Genomic DNA, 20,492 nt, shown 5'->3' with positions numbered 1-20,492 from the left:
TCGGAGTAGGTTCGCAGAAAATGACAAAAAGGAAAAAGAGAAATATTGTAACAATGAGAACGTCTCATAGCTAAAATTTATAATATTATGGTATCCAAATATTTTATTATTTAAATGGATTTCTTTTCACACCAGATCGCCATATTGCATAAGATCGATTAAGTAAAATTTAAAAAGTTTGACTGTGGACGCCATCTTGAATCACTAGAGACGCGCGAACTTCTGCGACAAAGAATTCATTTTGTTTTTTATGTTCGTTTGTATTTTTCAGCTTTTTTTGAGTTTCTTAAAACAATTATTTTGTTTTTATGTGGAGTGTTGGGAGGTAAGTAAATAATATTTTAAAGCGCCATAACAAAACTTTAATACATAAATTTGGTATTTAGTGCTTTTTGCATTTATCGACCCGCCATTTCCACAAAGTTACTCGGGTGTGTCCGGCGGATGACGAGAATAACCGGAAACGGCCGGGCGAGTCTTGTTACAATAAACACCAATTGTTACAGCCCCCTTCCCCATGTTAAGAATGGCGAAGAATACTGCATTTCATTAAGTAATAGGTTAAACGGCGCTGTTTTACAATTTGTCATTGTTCTGAGGGAGACAACTCTCTTTTACTAAAAGATTCGTTGATTTTTTTTTTCATTTCCCAATTTAGGACGCTAATTATGCTGTCATTAAATTTTTTACAATAACATGTTTTCGTTCCTTGGTACTAGTGCACTTATTGATCCATGCTGAAATAATAACGTTATTATTTTAAAAGCCATTCTTAACATGGGGAGAGGAGGGTGTTTCTTTGTTCCTATTCTGTACTTTAATCTTACAATTGAATAATAATAATAATAAAAAACCCAGATCATAAAACTTTAATTAAACTTCGAAATACGATTTAAAAAAATAGCGCGGATCAGTAAGTGCACTAGCACCTGTAGGTGTATCAGAATTTTTGTAGGAATTTTTGACACCCCTAACACGAAACTGCGAATAAAATATAAAAAAACTCGTAATTTCTCTTTTAAAAGTGGGTTGTTTATTTTCTTTATGGATTATACTTCCAAAATAAACTATTAAAGTTGTTTTAAAAGTAATAGAAATATATTTTTTTATTTTTTAAAAAACAGTAATGAATTTTACGAACTCAATATTTTTCAATTTTTAAACTTTAAAAATCTATTAAAATTTTTCTATTGATTCTATTTTTACGATATTTTCAGGGTCAATGTGAAATTTTATGCTCTTTCCAATAAACTGAATATAATATTTTAAACGAACGTCTTTTTTAATTCACGCCCCCCCCATTTTGAAGTGTCTATTAAAAAGTAAATACTTAATTTACTCACCAAAGTGTTATATATCACAAATTGAAGAGAAAAGGCCAATAAATAATATATTCAAATTTAAAACCAAAAAAAAGTAGTGTTTTTTAGAAATTTACCTGTAAATTTCAAAGTTTAAAACTTTTTTTTTTAAAACCACGTTGTTTGTTCTTTCGTTTTTTTTTTTGTTTTTTTTTTGAAACCTTGGTCGTTGCTCCTTTAATTGAAAAATAAATTAGGGCTTGAATTACATTTTTCGAGTAGCTATAAGCTTGGAAAGACAGGGGGTCGAATAATTCACGCCTCCCATTTTGAAATGTCTATTAAAAAGTAAATAATTAATTTACTCACCAAAGTGTTATATATCACAAATTGAAGAGAAAAGGTCAATAAATAATATATTCAAATTTAAAACAAAAAAAGTATTTTTTTTTTTTAATGAAACCTTTGTCCTTGCTCCTTTAATTGAAAAAAAAAATTAGGGCTTGAATTACATTTTTGGAGGAGTTATATAAGCTTGGAAAGACGGGGTGGGATTATTCACTATTTTCACGAAATTTCTGACACACCTATAAGTGCACTAGCACCTGTTCCTTTTTTGGAGGGGGGTATCCAATTATAAAACTTGTATGGTTTTTAACAAGTGCTTCTGCAGTTTAATTAACCGTTTTCCCATAAATAAGGTGCCCCCAATTATAACATGAAAAATTGAACGAATCTCTTAGTAAAAGGAGGATTTGTATTACTATACACATAGATTCGAAAAAGTTGTCAAAAAAGAAAAACAAACAAATAAATATACAAAATACTGTTAAAAACCCACCGAATATATGTCAGCCTATGCCACGGTAACATATATTGAGCGAGTTTCTAACAATATTTTGTATAGTTTTTTTATTTTTAACCCATTTTCCCAAACTTACCGTATTCAACAAAAAGTCCGGCACCATTTCAAATTTTCCAGTACATCGGTAAACACTGTTTTTGGAGCTGACTAAACATGGTACATTAAATAAAAACACTAAAAATTATCCAGTTAGGTAGAAAAGTATCTTGCCTTTGATAACATTTATTTGTTATATATGCATATATATATATATATATATATTAATATATTTTGTTTTTTTGACAACTTTTTCGAATCTATGTGTATAGTAATACAAACCTGTTTTTCGTTCTTTTTTTGGAGGGGGGGGTATTCAATTATAGAACCTGTATAGTTTTTAAAGTGTGCTTCTGCAGTTTAATTAACTGTTTATCCATGAGTAATGCGTCGACAATTATGAGATGAAAAAAAAAAATGAACGAATCTCTTAGTAAAAGAGAGTCGTTTCTCTCAGGACAATGACAAATTGTAAAACAGTGCCGGTTAAACTGAAGAGATGCGTTTTCAATTTTGAATGGGACGTCTTGAGTTAGTATGGTTGGCCAGAAGTGTTAAAAAGTCCCGGTTGAATGTAGAGTGTTATTTGAAGTTTAGCAAACAGTGTATAAAGAATATATTTTTAATTTTTAAACAATTTAATCGAATAAAAAAATGTATTCAATTAAATACGTAATTCATTTTTTGAAACCAGATTTTTAAAAAAAAACATTTTTAAGTAGATTTTCTTTTCTTTTTTTTTATTATTACATTTTCATCCCAAACAAGACAGTGCCACTTTGATGTAGGGGGCTACTATCTGGGACATAATTTGTAAGGATACTATGTTGGGAGTTGAGCAGCAAGATGTCTGTTTACATTACAATTAAACTTTTGCATGTAATTATAGTCGAGGAAACAGAAACCCAGAAGGGAATTCCAAAGTCTAGCAGTTCAAGGGAAAAAACTATTAGAGTAGAAAGCTTTCTTATATCTAGGGATCTCTATTGTGAAGGGGTGGGATTTTACTGCTTGTTGGGTTTGTCGGGGGTATTTACGTCAAGGGTGGGGGGTACAAGGGCTTGTAGTTTCTCAGAGCATCCACCATTAAAATACTTGTAAAGCAGGCAGAAGAGATGCAACACTTTGTTGATGGGATAGAAGTTAAAGCGAAGCTGACAGTCTGGAACCTATTAGGTTGGCGACTCTCTTTTAAACCCTGTCTAAGAGTGAGAGACTAGTAGCCCAAATGTGGCAACAATACTCCATACATGGGCCAATGGTAGCCTTGTAAAGATACAGGATATTTTCAGGTGTAAGTAACTTTCTAGCACGATAGAGAGAGCCTGCCTTTTAATGTGAGTTTTTTCTCTAATAATTTTTTTTCCCCATTTCAACAAATAAAGCAAATTTAAATGGTCATCTGCAACAATTCCTCTGGTGTCGGTGAATGAAACAAAATTATTTTAGAAATATTTTGTTTTGAATATGTTTTTATGATGTTTGATTAAAAAATTAACATTATTAAAATAAAAAGCATTTCAAAGTGAAAATTTAATAAAAAATTAACATTTTCAAATAAAGACTTTTTTTTTTTTTAACGCAAAAAGAATTTTTTGGCTATCCAGCATTGGGTATATCAGAATTTTTGTAGGAATTTTTGACACCCCTAACACGAAACTGTGAATAAAATATAAAAAACTCGTAATTTCTCTTTTAAAAGTGGGTTGTTTATTTTCTTTATGGATTATACTTCCAAAATAAACTATTAAAGTTGTATAAAAAGTAATAGAAATATTATTTATTTATTTTTTAAAAAACAGTAATGAAATTAATTGAATTTTACGAGTTCAGTATTTTTCAATTTTTAATCTATCAAAATTTTTCTATTGATTCTATTTTTACGATATTTTCAGGGTCAATGTGAAATGTTATGCTCTTTCCAATAAACCGATTATAATATTTTAGACAAACTTTTTTTTTAAATTCACGCCTCCCCCATTTTTAAATGTCTATTAAAAAGTAAATAATTAATTTACTCATCAAAGTTTTATATATCACAAATTGAAGATAAAAGATCAATAAATAATATATTCAAATTTAAAAAAAAAGAGAAGTGTTTTTTAGAAATTTACCTGTTTAAAACCATTTAAAAAAAAAACAATGTGTTTTTTTTTTTGTTTTTTATGAAACCTTGGTCCTTGCTCCTTTAATTGAAAAAAAAATTAGGGCTTGAATGACATTTTTCGAGGAGTTATAAGCTTTGAAAGATAGCGGGTGGAATTATTCAATAGTTTTCACGAAATTTCTGACACTGCTAATGCAACAGCAACAAAAGAAAATGAAAAATAATTTAAACAATTTAATTTTTTTTTTCTAATACTTTTTAATTAATTTTTTTCAAATGTTTTTTTTTTATGTAGAATAAATAACGCAATGCACCGATGCAACTAAGGATTTCGTCGAATGTATTTGTTCCCACTCATAAAGGTTTTTGTTTGTTTTTGTTTATCGCTTCTAGTGCTAATCTGGACTTGCACCAATTTTCCTGTTAATAATTACCTATAACTATAATCTCCGCCTCCCCCCAAACCGGTCAAACAAAAAATATCCATAATAATGAATTTAAAAAAAAAAATCTAACCCTAACCCTTACCCTAACCCTAACCCTTGCCCATCCTTCAGACAATTGTTTGTTTTATTTTTATTTTTTTAATGAAACCTTGGTCCTTGCTCCTTTAATTGAAAAAACCTTGGAAAGACGAATTATTCAATATTTTTCACAAAGTTTCTGACACACCTAATCCAGCATATTTCTTGAGACAAGACTGACAAAATAGTCTCGAATTATATATATATATATATATATATATATATATATATATATATATATATATATATATATATATATATATATACATATATATATCACATAAAAGGAACCAATATGCCAGATTGCTAATTTTTTAAATATTTAATGTTGCAAAAAAAAATTATATGATTATTTTTATAAAAGTAAAATAGATTTTTGATAATTTTATTTGATTAAAAAATAAGATCTTTTTATTATGTTTATAGGATAAAAATATTTTTTCAAATGAAACCTTTTAAAACATATTCTTTGTACAATACTGTAAAAATTCAACATGCAACCAGGACTTTATAGCACTTCTGGTCATCCATACTAACTCAAGAGCACCCCTCCTTTTTCCAATCAAAATTGGAAAGGCGTCTCTTCATTTTTTTTTTTTAGTTTTTTTTTTATTACATTTTCACCCCCAAACAAGGCACATTGCAACTTTGGTGTAGGGGGATAATATCAGGGACATAAGTTACTGGGTTACTATGTAGGGAGTTTGGCAGTAAGATGTCGGTTCACATTACACTTGAACGTCTGCATGTCAGTACAGTTGCGTAAGCAGGAAGCCGGAATGGAATTCCAAAGTCTAGCAGTTCTGGAGAAGAAAATACTGGAGTAGAAAGCTCTCCTACATCTAGGGATCTTCATTGCGAAGGAGTGGGATTTAGCTGCTTGTGGGGTTTGTCAAGGGTATTTACGTCATGGGTACAAGAGCTTGCAGTTCGTCGGAGCATTCACCATTAAAATACTTGTAGAACAGGCAGAGGGATGCAACAGAGGCTGAAGCTTAGATGACAGTTCAGTACCTATTAGCAGCCTTTAAGACTTTACACGACTGGTCGCCACAGTCAATTGAAAATTTCTTGGGGCAACTAAAATCGTAAATCACTCGCCCGCCAGTCGATAAAATTTCTTTAAATAAAGAAACGGGAAAAATTCATTTATTTTACGACCCTCAAACATGCGGTGACTTAGAATGACCTATGTCTCATCATTTGTGAATTCTTTCATCTCTAGCTGTGAGACCATTGGAATATCTTACTGAAAAAAGAGTAGTTGCACTAAAGGTCAACAAGAGGTCAAATTTACACATTCGGTGTGTAATCAAAATGTTGCCTTCTTTTAGCTCTCTTATTTTGAAATTCATTTGGAAAAAATTCTTCGACACTACAACTATATACACTTCATGCTTACAAAAGTAAAGGCGAACATTTGAAAGAGGTAAAAAATGCATCGTTCCATAAAGCATCCGAAGAAATGATTCTTATTGCTATGGAGCAATAATATAAGCTTCGGAGGGGTTACATCAATTATCAGTGCATTTAAACTGTTTGTATGACAATGTCTACTAGAGAAAGGTACAGATGACATTTTTGGTTAAAAAAAGTTAACAATCCTTTTTTTTCTTCGAAAACTCACAATATATATGTCAACGGCAATTTAAATTCCAAAGTCAAGTAATAGAAAAAAAAAAAAAAAAAAAGTAGTTGACAGTCTCTTTCAAAACGATTCATGCAATGTAGATGTTACGAGCAAATTAAAGCCGATTCATTCGAGGAATTTCGTAATTTCTCTTCTTTTTTTCTATTTGACCACTTGCTTGTTGATAATGGAGTCCCAAAATCATTTGACAGGTGTGGTCAAGACGGGATCTTAACAGCAACTGATTGACTGATGTGCAAAATAATGGTTGCTTTTTTTTTTGACTCTCGAGTGTGTATCACCACTTATCAAGGCCAAGAGGCCACTCGAGGATAAGGGTTAAAGAGTGTACAGTAGAAATTGGACAATATAGTAACCGTTCGTAATGGAGATTCGGTAAATTTGTTAACTTATATGGAACGGCTCATCAGAAACTTGTTTATGTTAGACTTGAAGACAACCATATTGTAGTCAGCTGGAAAGCAGGAAAATGGAAGACAATTCCATAGACGTGCAGTTCTAAGAAAGAAGCTTTGCTCATGGAATCTACGTTTAGGTTTAGGCATAGATAAAGAGTGGGGGGAAACTAGTGATAGTGTTTTCTGCTAGACGAGTGTTTCTTCTGAAACTTTGGCGAGGGGGGACCATAGAATGGAGCTCAGCTGAGCACTTCCATGAAAATGATGATAAAGCAAAGACAAACTCGCAACATCTCTTCTGTGAGATAGAGGTTGCAGGGAAGAGAAAAGGACATCTCCTACAAGGCTACAAAGTCTATTTTGAACTCTATCAAGGCAGGACAAGTCCTTTCTAGCAGCTCCTGCCCAGATGTGGCAACAGTATTCCATCCTTGGATGTACCTGGCTCTTATATAGATAGAGAATTGCATCAGCAGTGAGATATCTACTAGATCGATAGAAGGATCCCACCATTTTTCCAGCGGCCTTGGCAACAGATTTAATGTATGTGTTCCATCGAGAGTCAAAACAATGAAAAGAATATGCTGTTGTCATAGCCCTACTCATAATATATACGAGTCAACAATTTAAATCTAAAAGTCAAGCAATAGAAAAAAATGAAGCAGTTGACAAAATGGTTCATGCAATGTAGATGTTACGAGCAAATTAAAGCTGATTCATTCGAGGAATTTCGTAATTTCTCTTCTTTTTTCTATGTGACCACTTGCTTGTTGATAATGGAGTTCCAGAATAATTGAACAGGTGTGGACCGGATGGGATCTTAACAGCAACTGACTGAATGACTCATTCCCAAAATAAGGGTTGCTTTTATTTTTTGTTCTAGAGTTGGTTAGGTTTTTTTTTTAATCCAATCTTAAAAACCTTTATTTATAAACTTGGATCATCACAATAAGCACAGGTGCTCGTCTGAACTCCAATCTCTGGTCCCCCTCGCCAATCTTTCACAAAAAATACCCGTCTAGCTGAATCCACTGTGAAAAATTTCCCCCACTCTATATCTATGCCTAAATCAAAACGCGGATTCCATGAACAAAGCTTCTTTCTTAGAACTGCACGCCTGTGGAACTCTGTTTGACCCTCAGAATTTTCTATCAATTATTCTTCGGATTAAGTCAAGCAAAAAGGAAGTTCATAAATTGATATTAGATAAGAGTAAATAATGCTTATATACAGGAATGTTGTCGATATGTTACCAGAATAATTGTGCGTGGTTCAATAAATGTCATCTATATATAAGGATACAGCCAATCTTTTTCAAAAAATACCCAACTAGATAAAACCACCGTTAATAATTTTCCCCACTCCTTATCTGTGCCTAAATCAAAACGTGGATTCCATGAACAAAGCTTCTTTCTTAGAACTATACGCCTGTGGAACTCTGTTCCGTCTGCCTGCTTCCCACCTGACTACAACTTGGATGTGTTCAAGTCCAACATTAACAAATTCCTAATGAACCTCCCCCTTAAGTAAACACTTCGTCAAATCTCCACACTAACGTAATGTACTTGCAATAACCCTTATCCTTGAGTGGCTTCCAGGCCTTGATAAGTGGTGATCACTGTGTAAAAAAAAAAATTTAAAAATCAATAACTAAAAAGTTTCTCTTTTTCTTTTCTTCCAATTGCAAGGAAGGTGGGCTTCTTCTATCATCTTAAAAAACACCTCACATATGAGAGTATCCTGAACCTCTACAAGGCCACCATTCACCCATGCATGGAATATTGTTGCCACATCTGGGCTGCTGCATCTGCCACTAGTTTCTCCCTATTTGAATAAGATCCAAAAAAGGGCCTCCAATCTAGTAGATCCCACTTTGTCAACTAAGCTCGAACCCCTGTCCCATCGCCACAATGTTGCATCACTCTTCGTGTTTTACAAGTATTTTAATGGAACGTGCTCTGATGAACTCATTACACCTGTACGCCCTGGATGCACATATTCCCAACAAACCTGTTTAGCAACAAAATCACACCCCTTCACTGTTGACATCCCTTAATGTCAAAAAGCTTTTTACTCTAATAGTTTCTTTCTTAGAACAGCTAAACTTTGGAATTCCCTTCCTGCTACCTACTTCCATGATTGTACTGATATGCAGAAGTTTAAATGTAATGTAAACCAACATCTTAATCTTTCTTAGGCATGGTCACAATTAGTAGCCCCTTACGTTCAAGTGGTAATACGCCTCGGTTGAGTAAAAAAAAGATAAAAAATAAAAGTCGTCTGCTCAGCTTCTTATTCGTTAATGATATTTGCTGTCGAATTCTGATTGGTTAATCAACTTGACAAAGCGCTCAGCATATTCTGGTATTTTGCATTAAGAGAATCTGGGTCACAGTATGCGTTAGTATGAATTCCATAAATGAAATGATTTCAATGCGTGTTTATTTTATGTACATCATGTAAGACTTACATAATCATTATTTTCATCCACAGATAAAAAACCTGTGAATAAATTTTCACAAAGTGTCCATTCAAGAGTTGACATGGAAACGTATACGAAAGCTACAACATATTCTTGCGAAATATGCGACTTGAAATTCACAAATGGCTTCGATCATGAAAACCATGTAAAAATACACAACGGAGAAAATTATGATTATACGTCCGCATTTTCAAGCGATCTTAAAGTTAAAAACCCCTCGCAACACAATACGAAAGAGAAGCCTCATTCTTGCCAAGTTTGCCCATCTTCGTTTGCGCAAAGTTCTTCGTTGAAAGAACACATGCGGATTCACAGCGGCGTAAGACCTTTTAAGTGTGACGTTTGCCAACGAGCGTTTGCACAGAGCACGAATTTAAAGAGACATTTACGAACGCACAGCGGGGAACGTCCTTTTAGATGTAACACATGCGGGTCAACGTTTTCAGTGAGTTCAAATTTAAAGCAACACATGCAGTTGCACAGTGGCATAAAGCGGCATCGCTGCAATGTGTGTGCAGCTGCATTTACATTAAGCTCGTCGCTGAAAGAACACATCAGAACTCACACTGGCGAAAAGCCATATTCTTGTGACGTGTGCGGAAAGGGATTCTCGCAGAGCTCGAATCTGAAACGACACCTGGGAACGCACAGCGGGGAAAAGCCACATGCTTGCAACGTGTGTAATGCACGATTTTCAATGCGTTCTAATCTAACGCAGCATATGCGCAAACACTCTGGCAACAAACCTTTTTACTGCAATGTGTGCGAATCAACGTTTTTAAACAAGACGGACTTAACGCGGCACATTCGAACTCACACGGGTGAAAAGCCACACGGGTGTCATCTCTGCGGATCGGCATTCTCGTTAAACTCAAGTTTAATCCGACACATGAGGTCTCACACTGGGGAGACCCCATATTCGTGTGACATCTGCGGGCGTTCCTTCTCTTGGAATTCCTCATTATACGAACATTTGCGAACGCACATTGGTGATAAACCCTACGCTTGTAACATATGCGGGTCAAAATTCACACAGAATTCGAATTTGAAAAGACACTTGAAAACACATACTGAACTTAAGGGACACTAAAAGAATGAATAGTCCTAGTTATTGAACTCAGGTGATGCAATCAAATCACATACCTTACGCTGGTAACATATGCGGGTCAAAATTCACACAGAATTCGAATTTGAAAAGACACTTGAAAACACATTTAAAAACAATATGGTCTCTGAAAGAAATACACATAATACCAGTTGTGACAGGAGCAACTGGCCTAATAAAAAAGAACCTTCAAAAATACTTAGAAGCAATCCCTGGAAAACCAAGCTGTAAGGAAATACAGATACCAGCCATAAAGGGGACAATGTCTATTTTTAAAATAGTCCTCAGATATAAATTTAAAATATAATAGTCAAGTGATAACCCCAGGAAGGAGCCCCTTGATCTCTTCAAACTAACAAAATTAAAATAAAAAAAAAAGACTTAAGGGACACTAAAAGAATAAATAGTCCTAGTTACTGAACTCGGGTGATCCAATCAAATCACACACTGGTGATAAACCTTATACTTGTAATGTATGTGGGTCAAAGTTCAAACAGAATTCGAATTTGAAAAGACACTTGAAAACATATATTGAAGTTAAGGAACTCTAATATGCTAAATGGAAAAGAATTTCAAAAACTACTTGGCAAATATATTCTGTGAACCAAGTGCAACAGGTGGTACCATAAATAATCTGCAAACAATATTTAGGTTGGATTGGATAGAACTTAAGTAAAATCGTTAACCAGATGCTTCAATAGATTCTGAAGACCAAACTTGAACTGGAAACAGAAAATCATGAGAGATTTGATTGCAACAACAAAAAGCTAAAGAGATGCTGTATTTTTTAAAAAAATTTTATTTTCTTATTCTATTCTATCTGGATGCTATATATTCACCCACTATCTCATACATTCTAACCGAGAGATCTTTTTACGATTCCAACCATCATTTTCAGTGCAATTGTTTGACACTTTATTGCACTTGGTTCACTGGTTGTATTTGTAAATGCATGAGAAGTGACATCACCAGTGGGGGGGGGCTTTAAAAAAAGAGAAAGACAAGGATCCGCTAGAGACGTGGATAACGTTCCTGATTACGTGCAAGGTGTGAAGGCAGGTGGTGAAGGCGATTACGGCTGTAACCACAACGCAATAAATGTTGCTAAACGAGTTGGAGTTGTTTCGTATTTTTTTGTCTCTGTTTTCTTTGCGACTTAAACTGCATACAATGTCGGTTGATCCACAGATGTTACAAAGAGAGGGAATTAGACACATTTGATTCTAAGTGCCTCAGAAAAATTGGTTTTGGTTGTTTTTGTTTTACGGCATATCAACTGTTTTCAGGTTATTTGATGCCAAATCCAATGATTTTGAAGAACAATTTTTTAATAGAGTATATTTGTTTTTTTTGTTTTATTTAAATCGGTTTCTATTTAACCCATAGTTGGGATCCTAACAGGTACTACCAGTCCGGGTCAGAGTGGATGTGGGAGCAATGGCAATTAAAGGGTTGCTCCACACTCCCCAAAGTACACAAGCTGGGACCTCACCATCGGATATAGTTTAAGGACCCATTTGTTATGGGACACAACCATGTAGATCAAAATCTATCTGGAATATGCGTGTGTGCACATCCCCATACCCAACATATCCACGACCACTGAAATTTTATATAACAGTTGAGAATCCACTTCTAATCTGTGACTAACCAAAAATGGTACCTGAACGTGTATTTGTTTTTTGTTTTTTTCAAATCGGTTTCTATTTAACCCATAGTTGGAACCCTAACAGGTACTACCAGTCTGGGTCAGAGTGGACCTGGGAGGAATGGCAATTAAAGTGTGGCTCCACATTCCCCAAAGTCCACAAGCTGGGGCCTCACCATCGGATATAGTTTAAGGTCATATCCAGGACGCAGAAAAATTTAAGTTATCAACCAAGAAATCAGTGACCAACAGGTGGCGCCATCAATAATCTATAAATGATATCTAGTTTCATTTTATTCGTTTAATCAGCAAAGGATAATCGCACAAGTGATTGTCATTTACAAGAGGGAAAAGTCGGTGAAGATTTAGGGGGGGGAGCTATGTACAAAGGGAAATAACCACAATAACTTTAAGCTACATGTGACACTTTATTTATAAAAAAATCCGTAAGTTCAAGCCTTGTGTTATCCTCATAAAAAATCCTCACTTTGTTAATCCTTCATTATCAACATTCAACGCAAGAAAACACTTATGGTTTTTTTGTTTTTTTTTTACAAAGGCGTCACCACTTATCAAGGCCGAGAGGCCACTCAAGGAGAAGGGTTAAAGAGTGTACAGCAGTCAAAAGGACAATATAGTAATTGATAGTAATGAAATTTTTTTTTTTTTTACACGGTGGTCACCACTTATCAAGGCCTGGAAGCCACTCAGGGATAAGGGTTATTGCAAGTACAGTACGTTAGTGTGGAGATTTGATGAAGTGTTTACTTAAGGGGCGGTTCATTAGGAATTTGTTACCGTTGGACTTGAAGACATCCAAGTTGTAGTCCAGTGGGAAGCAGGCAGACGGAACAGAGTTCCACAGACGTGCAGTTCTAAGAAAGAAGCTTTGTTCATGGAATCCACGTTTTGATTTAGGCACAGATAAAGAGTGGGGGAAATTTTTCACAGTGGATTCAGCTAGACGGGTGTTTTTCGTGAAAGATTGGCGAGGGGGGGGGGCCAGAGATTGGAGTTCAGACAAGCACCTGCCATGGAAATAACGATAAAACAAGGATAGGCTCGCAACGTCTCTTCTGTGGGAGAGAGGTTGCAGGGTAGAGAAAAGGGCATCCCCCACTAAGCCACGAAGTCTATTTTGTACTCTGTCAAGGCAGGATAGGCTGTTTTTAGCAGCTCCTGCCCAGATATGGCAGCAGTATTCCATCCTTGGACATACTTGGCTTTTATATAGATAGAATTCGGTAAATTTGTTAACTTAAGTGGAACAGCTCATCAGAAACTTGTTTGCATTAGACTTGAAGACAACCATATTGTAGTCAGTTGGAAAGCAGCAAAACGGAAGACAGTTCCACAGGTGTGCAGTTCTAAGAAAGCTTTGTTCATGGAATCTACGTTTAGGTTTAGGCACAGATAACGAGTGGGGGGGAATTATTGATAATTTTACAGCTAGACGAGTGTTTCTTGTGAAAGTTTGGCGAGGAAAGTTGTGAAAGTTTCTTGTGAAAGTTTGACTTATAGATTGAAGCTCAGTCGAACACTTTCCATGAAAATAACGATACAGCAGAGACAAACTCGCAACATCTCTTCTGTGAGATAAAGGTTGCAGAGAAGTTGGAACAATTTGAACTAATCTTCCTGACACGTAAATAAATGTTGCTTATTTCATGTTGATGCAAAAATCAAAAAAATCCGATCTTAAAAATGTCTTTTCTATTTTATAGAAAAACAATTGAAGCACGCATGGTCCTCTGTGAGTGCACAGTAAACGAAGCATAAAAAAAATGACTAAGTTCAGCATTTACTCCCCCGACCTTTTAGCCCCAAAAGATCCCAGGGAACGTCAAATCCTGGTGAAAATGAAAAAATGGTGCAGTTATAGGTCGTTAACATATTTAAATTTGAGTTCAGCACTATGCAAAACTGCTAAATAGACATACACAGAAAATTTTGGACAAATATGGGAAAATAGTCCCAAAAATGGAGTGTTTTTATTAGCCCTAAAAGAACCCCTGGGGCACACCCAAGAGTTATCGCGAAGTATAGACAAACAAAATTATATAGAAATCAGTTAGTTTCAATTTTTCAGAAAGTTTTATAAAAATCCAAGGCATCAATTTTTTTTTAAAAAAAGCACAAAAGTGTCAATTTTAGCCATTTAACTTTTAAATTCTATCATCGTATAGAAACGGCGCGTCAAGCAGCTCCTGATCAGCAGTGGCATTTTTAGGGCATATTTCGCTCTTATACGGATAGAGGATTGCATCGGCAGAGATAATGACTTCCTCACGACAAGAGCCATTCATTTCAATTGGGGGTCAAAACGATTATGATGAAAGGAGAGAAGCTTGGTTTTCAATGCATTAAAATTAACCAGCCACCCTTTTCCCCTCTTACTCCTGGACAGGGTTATTTTTTTACTCATATCATGTTTAATGTTTGTGCAAAATTTCAAAAATACTCCAAGGTGTAGTTATTGAAAAAAGTTTGGACAGACGAACATAATGAACAAAGCTTTTTCTTAGAATTGCACGCCTGTGGAACTCTGTTCCGATGCCTGTTTTCCACCTGACTACAACCTTACCAAAAAATAATTTTTACAGGGGAATATTTTACATTACACAGCCCAAGTTTAAACTACATAAGAAATATGAATTCACTAGATGTTGCAGAGTTTTTGGGGTTTTTTTTTTTTTGGCAGCACCAAAAAATTCGTGGGGTTGTTAAAATTTGTTGAGTTTGTAAAAGCAACTTTCTTTTTTTTTTTAACAAAGGAGTCGCCACTTATCGAGGCTCAGAGGCGACTCGAGGATAAGGGTTAAAAAGTGTACAGAGGTCAATGAGATAATATCGTAGTAATTGTTAGTAGTGGAAAGTTAGTAAGTTGGATTACTTAAGGGGGACAGTTTATCAAGAATTTGTTTACGTTGGACTTGAAGACAACCAAATTGTAATCAGCTGGAAAGCAGGAAAACGGAAGAGAGTTCCACGATTGGTATATATATATATTATTCCTTAATTGGAATTCATTTTTGAGATGAGCATTATATATATTAATTTATTTTTATTTCGAACTACTAGTCTCATCTTTATTAGTTGTTGTTTTTCATTTCTTTATTGGATTGTTTATTCACAACGTTTCGGCCAACTAATTCCTCTGGCCTTCATCAGGTGGTAACCGCGACGGATAGGAACTTCGAATCTCCTAACTGCATTCTCAGCCATCACTGCCATCCGTAGTTGTTGTCGTCTCACCACAATTTTGGCCAATTAACCTCTGGCACGCTTTGGGTGGGATTGAAACCGCTATCTTCAGACAATGTTCATCTGGAAACGTGGATTTATAAGATCAAAGAATCCAACCTTGATCGCCCTTCGGGGCCCGTGGCGCAGTTGATAGAGACATTGAATCTCTACAGTTCCAGATGAACATTGTGTGAAGATAGCGGTTTCAATCTCACCCAAGGCGTGCCAGAGGTTTAATTGGCCAAAATGTGGTGAGACGACAACAACTACGGATGGCTGAGAATGCAGTTAGGAGATTTGAAGTTCCTATCCGTCGCAGTTACCACCTGATGAAGGCCAGAGGAATTAGTTGGCCGAAACGTTGTGAATAATCAATCCAATAAAAATAAAAAAAATGGAAAACAACTAATAAAGATGAGACTAGTAGTTCGAAATAAAAATAAATTAATAGAGTTCCACGAGTTTGCAGTTCTAAGAAAGAAACTTTGTTCATGGAATCTACATTTAGGTTCAGGCACAGATAAAGATTAGGGGAAATTATTGATAGTGGTTTTTGCTAGACGGGCGTTTCTCGTGAAAGTTTGGCGAGGAAGAACCATAGTTTGGAGCTCAGACAAAAGAGTGGGGGGGGGGAATTATTGAGCACTTGCCATGAAAATAACGATACAGCAGTTACAGGCTTGCAACGTCTCTTCTGTGGGAAAGTGGTTGCAGGGAAGAGAAAAGGGCATCCCCCACTAAGCTACGAAGTCTATTTTCAACTCTGTCAAGGCAGGATAAGCTGCTTCTAGCAGCTCCTGCCCAAATGTGGAAATAGTACTCCATCCTTGGACATACTTGGCTTTTATATAGGTAGAGAATTGCATCAGTAGTGAGATATCTACTGGAGTGGTAGAATGATCCAACCATTTTCCCAGCTACCTTGGCAACAGATTTGATGTACGCATTCCATTTCAGATTAGGAATAAAGTTGTTAAGGAGGTCAGATGATGTAAAGATAAAAGCTTGGTTTTAGATGCGTTAAAATTAAGCAGCCACCTTTTTACCCCCATTGCACCACGTGCTCAAGATCAAAGGAGAGAGAATCAGAGAGATCTTGGTCATTTACGGCCTTTGATGTGTTTCTATAGATGGTAGTGTCGTCAGCATAAATGTCTACAAATGATCTTAGGATGTGATTTGGAAGATTATCAATGTAGATCAGGAAGAGAGTTAAGCTCAGAACGAACCCCTGAGGGACGCCAGCATTAATACTGTGAGCTTCTGATTTCTGCCCATCAACCACTACTCCTATGAACCTGTCAGAGAGAAATGATTTAATAATTGAAAAGACATTTCCAGCTAGAGTATAGCTGGAGATCTTATGGAGTAGATCTTTATGCAGTATCTTATCGAAGGCTTAGAAACAAAGCCTTCGTCCAGAGATTCACTAATCCTATGAGATATAACAGTTAACATGTCTACATCCATCCATCACGCACATAGCCGAGATTGAACTCACTACACAAGTTTGTAGTGTAATTCAAATCTTTTCGGTAGCTGAATATTTGATGCTACGATACAGCACATACTTGACACTCCGGTTCTCACTAGATCACCAAAGTTAAGCAATGTTGAGCCTGGCCAGTACCAGATGGGTGACCATTTGGGAAGGCAAGTTGCTGTATGTACCATGAGGTAAAATACCAGGTTGAGAAACTGGTGCAGTCTATCCTTCTCTCGAGGGTAGATGGGACTCTCTTAAGCCGTGGTAGGCACCCCATCTAGTGATGGCGTTACGATAAAAATACCCTTGATAGCCCAGGTGAAGCATCAAGTATTCAGCTACCGACAAAGTTTGAATTAACACGTGTGCTGTAGGCAAATTAAAAGATTTAAGTTAAGATTCATTCGACAAATCGAATTTTACATATTTCGTTTTAAACAAAAACAATATGACGTAATTAATTATGTTGAAAATAGTAATATATCCAAAAATTATGAAAAATCATCAAGTAAAACAACTGCTATCATGTTTTTAGTAAAAAACGTTTATTGCTATAGACAACAAATATTGCAGCCATGAACATGTAAGTTAAAACGTTCGTTCCGAGTTATGTCTCTTATGTGTAGACTTTTCACTGTCGACTTTATAATGTCTATGAAAAATGCAATTTTACCTAATTTTCCATAAAAATTACTTTTAACTATAAATATTTGGGTGTGTATTATTGTACACATAGATTCGAAAAAGTTGTCAAAAAACAAATATATAACAAATAAATGTTATCAAAGGCAAAATAAGTTACTTTTCTACCAAACTGGATATATTTTTCGTGTTTTTATTCAATGTAACATGTTTATTCAGCTCGAAAAACATACTGTGTTTACCGATGTATTGGAAAATTCAAAATGGCGCCCGACTCTCTCTTTAACACGGTAAGTTCGGAAAAAGGTGCTATAAATATAAAATTAGACAAAATACTGTTAGAAACTCACTCAATAAGTTGACATATATTCGGTGGAGTTTTAATAGTGTTTTGTCTAGTTTATTATTATTATCCCTTTAGGACCTTTTATCATGTAGACCAAGTCGGCGATACGTTTATCTACCGTACCCGACTCCCAATATGACATATTATTTTTAAAACATTTAAAATATACCTGATCACCAGGTTTAAACCGTTTACGTGATGTGTGTGTCGTTTTATATACGACTGCTTGCTTTGGTATTAATTTATCAAATGGTGATTTTATTTTTCTCGCAAACATTAATTCTGCTGGCGATAATTTTGACGGTGTATTTGGGTTCTCAGTTATCCTGTATATTTGCAGGAACTGTTGTAATGCTTTATCCGTCGGTGTCCCTATCGATTTTCTAAGGGCACGCTTTATCGTATCTACGAACCTTTCTGCTAATCCATTTGATCTAGGATGGAACGGTGGTGTAGTTATATGGTTTAGCTGAAACGATTCACAAAAATCCTTGAAAACACTTGAAGTAAATTGTGTTCCGTTATCTGTGACTACAATGTCTTGTACCCCAAAATGTGCAAATATTTCATGCAGAAAACTTATTATGTTATCTGTCGTTGGGTTTTTGACCCGCTTTACTTCCGGCCATCTGGAAAAACTATCTACTATGATTAGGTAGTAGTGTCCCTCGATCGGTCCAGCAAAGTCTTGATGAATGCGTGACCATGGCTGGTCAGTATTTTTCCAAGGTTTATGAACTATCGGTGGTGCCTTAGCGGCTAACGCACAACCTTTACATTTGTTTACTGTTAATGCAATATCCACATCCATATTACGCCAGCAAACATAACTCCTCATAAGTGTCTTCATCCTATTTATACTCGGGTGTCCTGTATGAAAATCACGTAAGATATTTTTCTGCAAGGTTTTCGGTACAACCACTCTTTCACTATATAATAATACCTCATTGCATAAGGAAAATATACTTTGCGTTTTTCCGTCATTTTCCCTTAATTTTTTCTTTATGTCTTTGATGACGTCGTCATTTTCAGCCTCCCTTTTTATATCGGTAAGCGTGACTGATAATTCTCTTATTATATTTGCCACCATGTTTTTTCCTCATAATTGGAACATATAGCTGCAATTACTGACTCTTCAAAGGTTTCATCCCTTTTCGGTATAAGCCTTGACAATCCATCCGCATGACCTATTTTTCCCGAACGGAGATGCTATATTTGAAAATTATAATTTAGCAAGATCATACCCCAACGGAGTAACCAATTTGCCGTATATACTGGTAAGCCCTTTTTTGAGCCGAAAATAGTCACTAGGGGCTTGTGGTCTGTTTTCAGTATAAAATGTCTTCCGTACAGATAACGGTGGAATTTCGTCACCGCGAAAATAATTCTTAATGCTTCCTTTTCTATTTGGGAGTAAGTCTTCTCTGACGGAATTAGGGTCCTTGAAGCGTGCGCTATAAGTTTCTTCGTTCCATCTGGCATGATATGCTGTATACATGCTCCTATACCATACGAGCTCGCGTCACTCGCAACAATTATTTGTAATTTTGGGTCGTAATAAGTTAAGGATAAATCTGACATCAAAGTCTTTTTAATTTCCTCAAATGAGTCTTGACATTCTTTTGTCCATATCCATGGTGTTTCTTTCTTTAATAATTCGTTCAGCAGAGCTCTTAGGTCACGCATGCCTTTGATAAACACTTGGTAGTAGTTCGCAAGGCCTAAGAAGCTCTGTAAAGTCGTCACGTTATGTGGTGCTGGCATGTTCCTAATTGCTATCGCTCTTTCTGGATCAGGGCGCCGACCATCTTTACTTATTATTTGTCCTAAATACTTGATTTTGTCTAGACAAAACTCACATTTGTTTTCTTTCACCTTGAATCCGTACTCGTTTATTCTTGTGAACACTTGTTTTAAATGCTCTATATGTTCACTTATGGACGCGCTCCTTATGATATGTCATCCAGGTATGCACAAGCACAATCTAAACCGTTCAACATTGTGTCCATCGCTTGCTGGAATATTGCCGGCGCGACTTTTATCCCGAACGGTAATCGGTTATACTTGAATAACCCTTTGTGTGTGTTAATGCATAAAATCTTTGAGCATTTTTCTTCTATTGGAATTTGCAAATCGGCGTCGGACAAATCTACTTTTTGAAAAATTTTTCTCACTATTTAGTTTGGCAAAAATCTCTTCCGGGCTTGGTAAAGGGTAATGGTGATCTTGTAGCATATTATTTAACCCGGTTGAAAAATCTCCGCAGACTCGAATTTGTTCCGATTTCTTCTTTACGTACACTGTAGGCGCTGCCCAAACGCTATTTTCGATTTTCGATAAAATGCCCGTTCTTTCAAGTCTGTCTAATTCGCTATCTATTTTGTCAAATCCGGCGAACGACACGTTCCGTTTTTTTCTTAAATACGGGTGTTGCATCCTTTTTTAGCTCGAACGAAGCTTTAAATTTATTACATCTTCCCAGTCCCATAGTAAATATTTCTGGGAATTCGTTCTTTAGTTCATTTTTAATATTTTCTGACGTTGTGGTGCAGCTGGTGATTTTTTTTACAAAAAGCGTTCATCGGTTTATCCCAAAGGTTGAATTTTCCAATAAAATCTGTTCCCAATAAATTCTTGCTTTCTTTAATTACGAAG

General features: G+C 35.6%; 1 protein-coding gene across 1 annotated transcript in view; it reads left to right on the top strand.

Moving 5' to 3' along the window:
- Positions 1 to 20,492, top strand: part of LOC145270177 (uncharacterized) — a 43,921-nt gene continuing 23,429 nt past the window's right edge. The window contains exons 1-2 of the mRNA XM_080125804.1: positions 1 to 325; positions 9,376 to 10,452. Coding sequence (XP_079981930.1) covers positions 9,426 to 10,452 — 1,027 coding nt within the window. The 5' untranslated portion in view covers positions 1 to 325; positions 9,376 to 9,425. The remainder of the gene's footprint in view (positions 326 to 9,375; positions 10,453 to 20,492) is intronic.

This window comes from Euprymna scolopes, chromosome 46, assembly GCF_053919585.1.
Source record: "Euprymna scolopes isolate OS-2025 chromosome 46, ASM5391958v1, whole genome shotgun sequence".
Classification (NCBI taxonomy): domain Eukaryota; kingdom Metazoa; phylum Mollusca; class Cephalopoda; order Sepiida; family Sepiolidae; genus Euprymna; species Euprymna scolopes.
The sequence above is the reverse complement of the archived record's forward strand: the minus strand, read 5'-3'. Positions and strand labels throughout refer to the sequence as shown.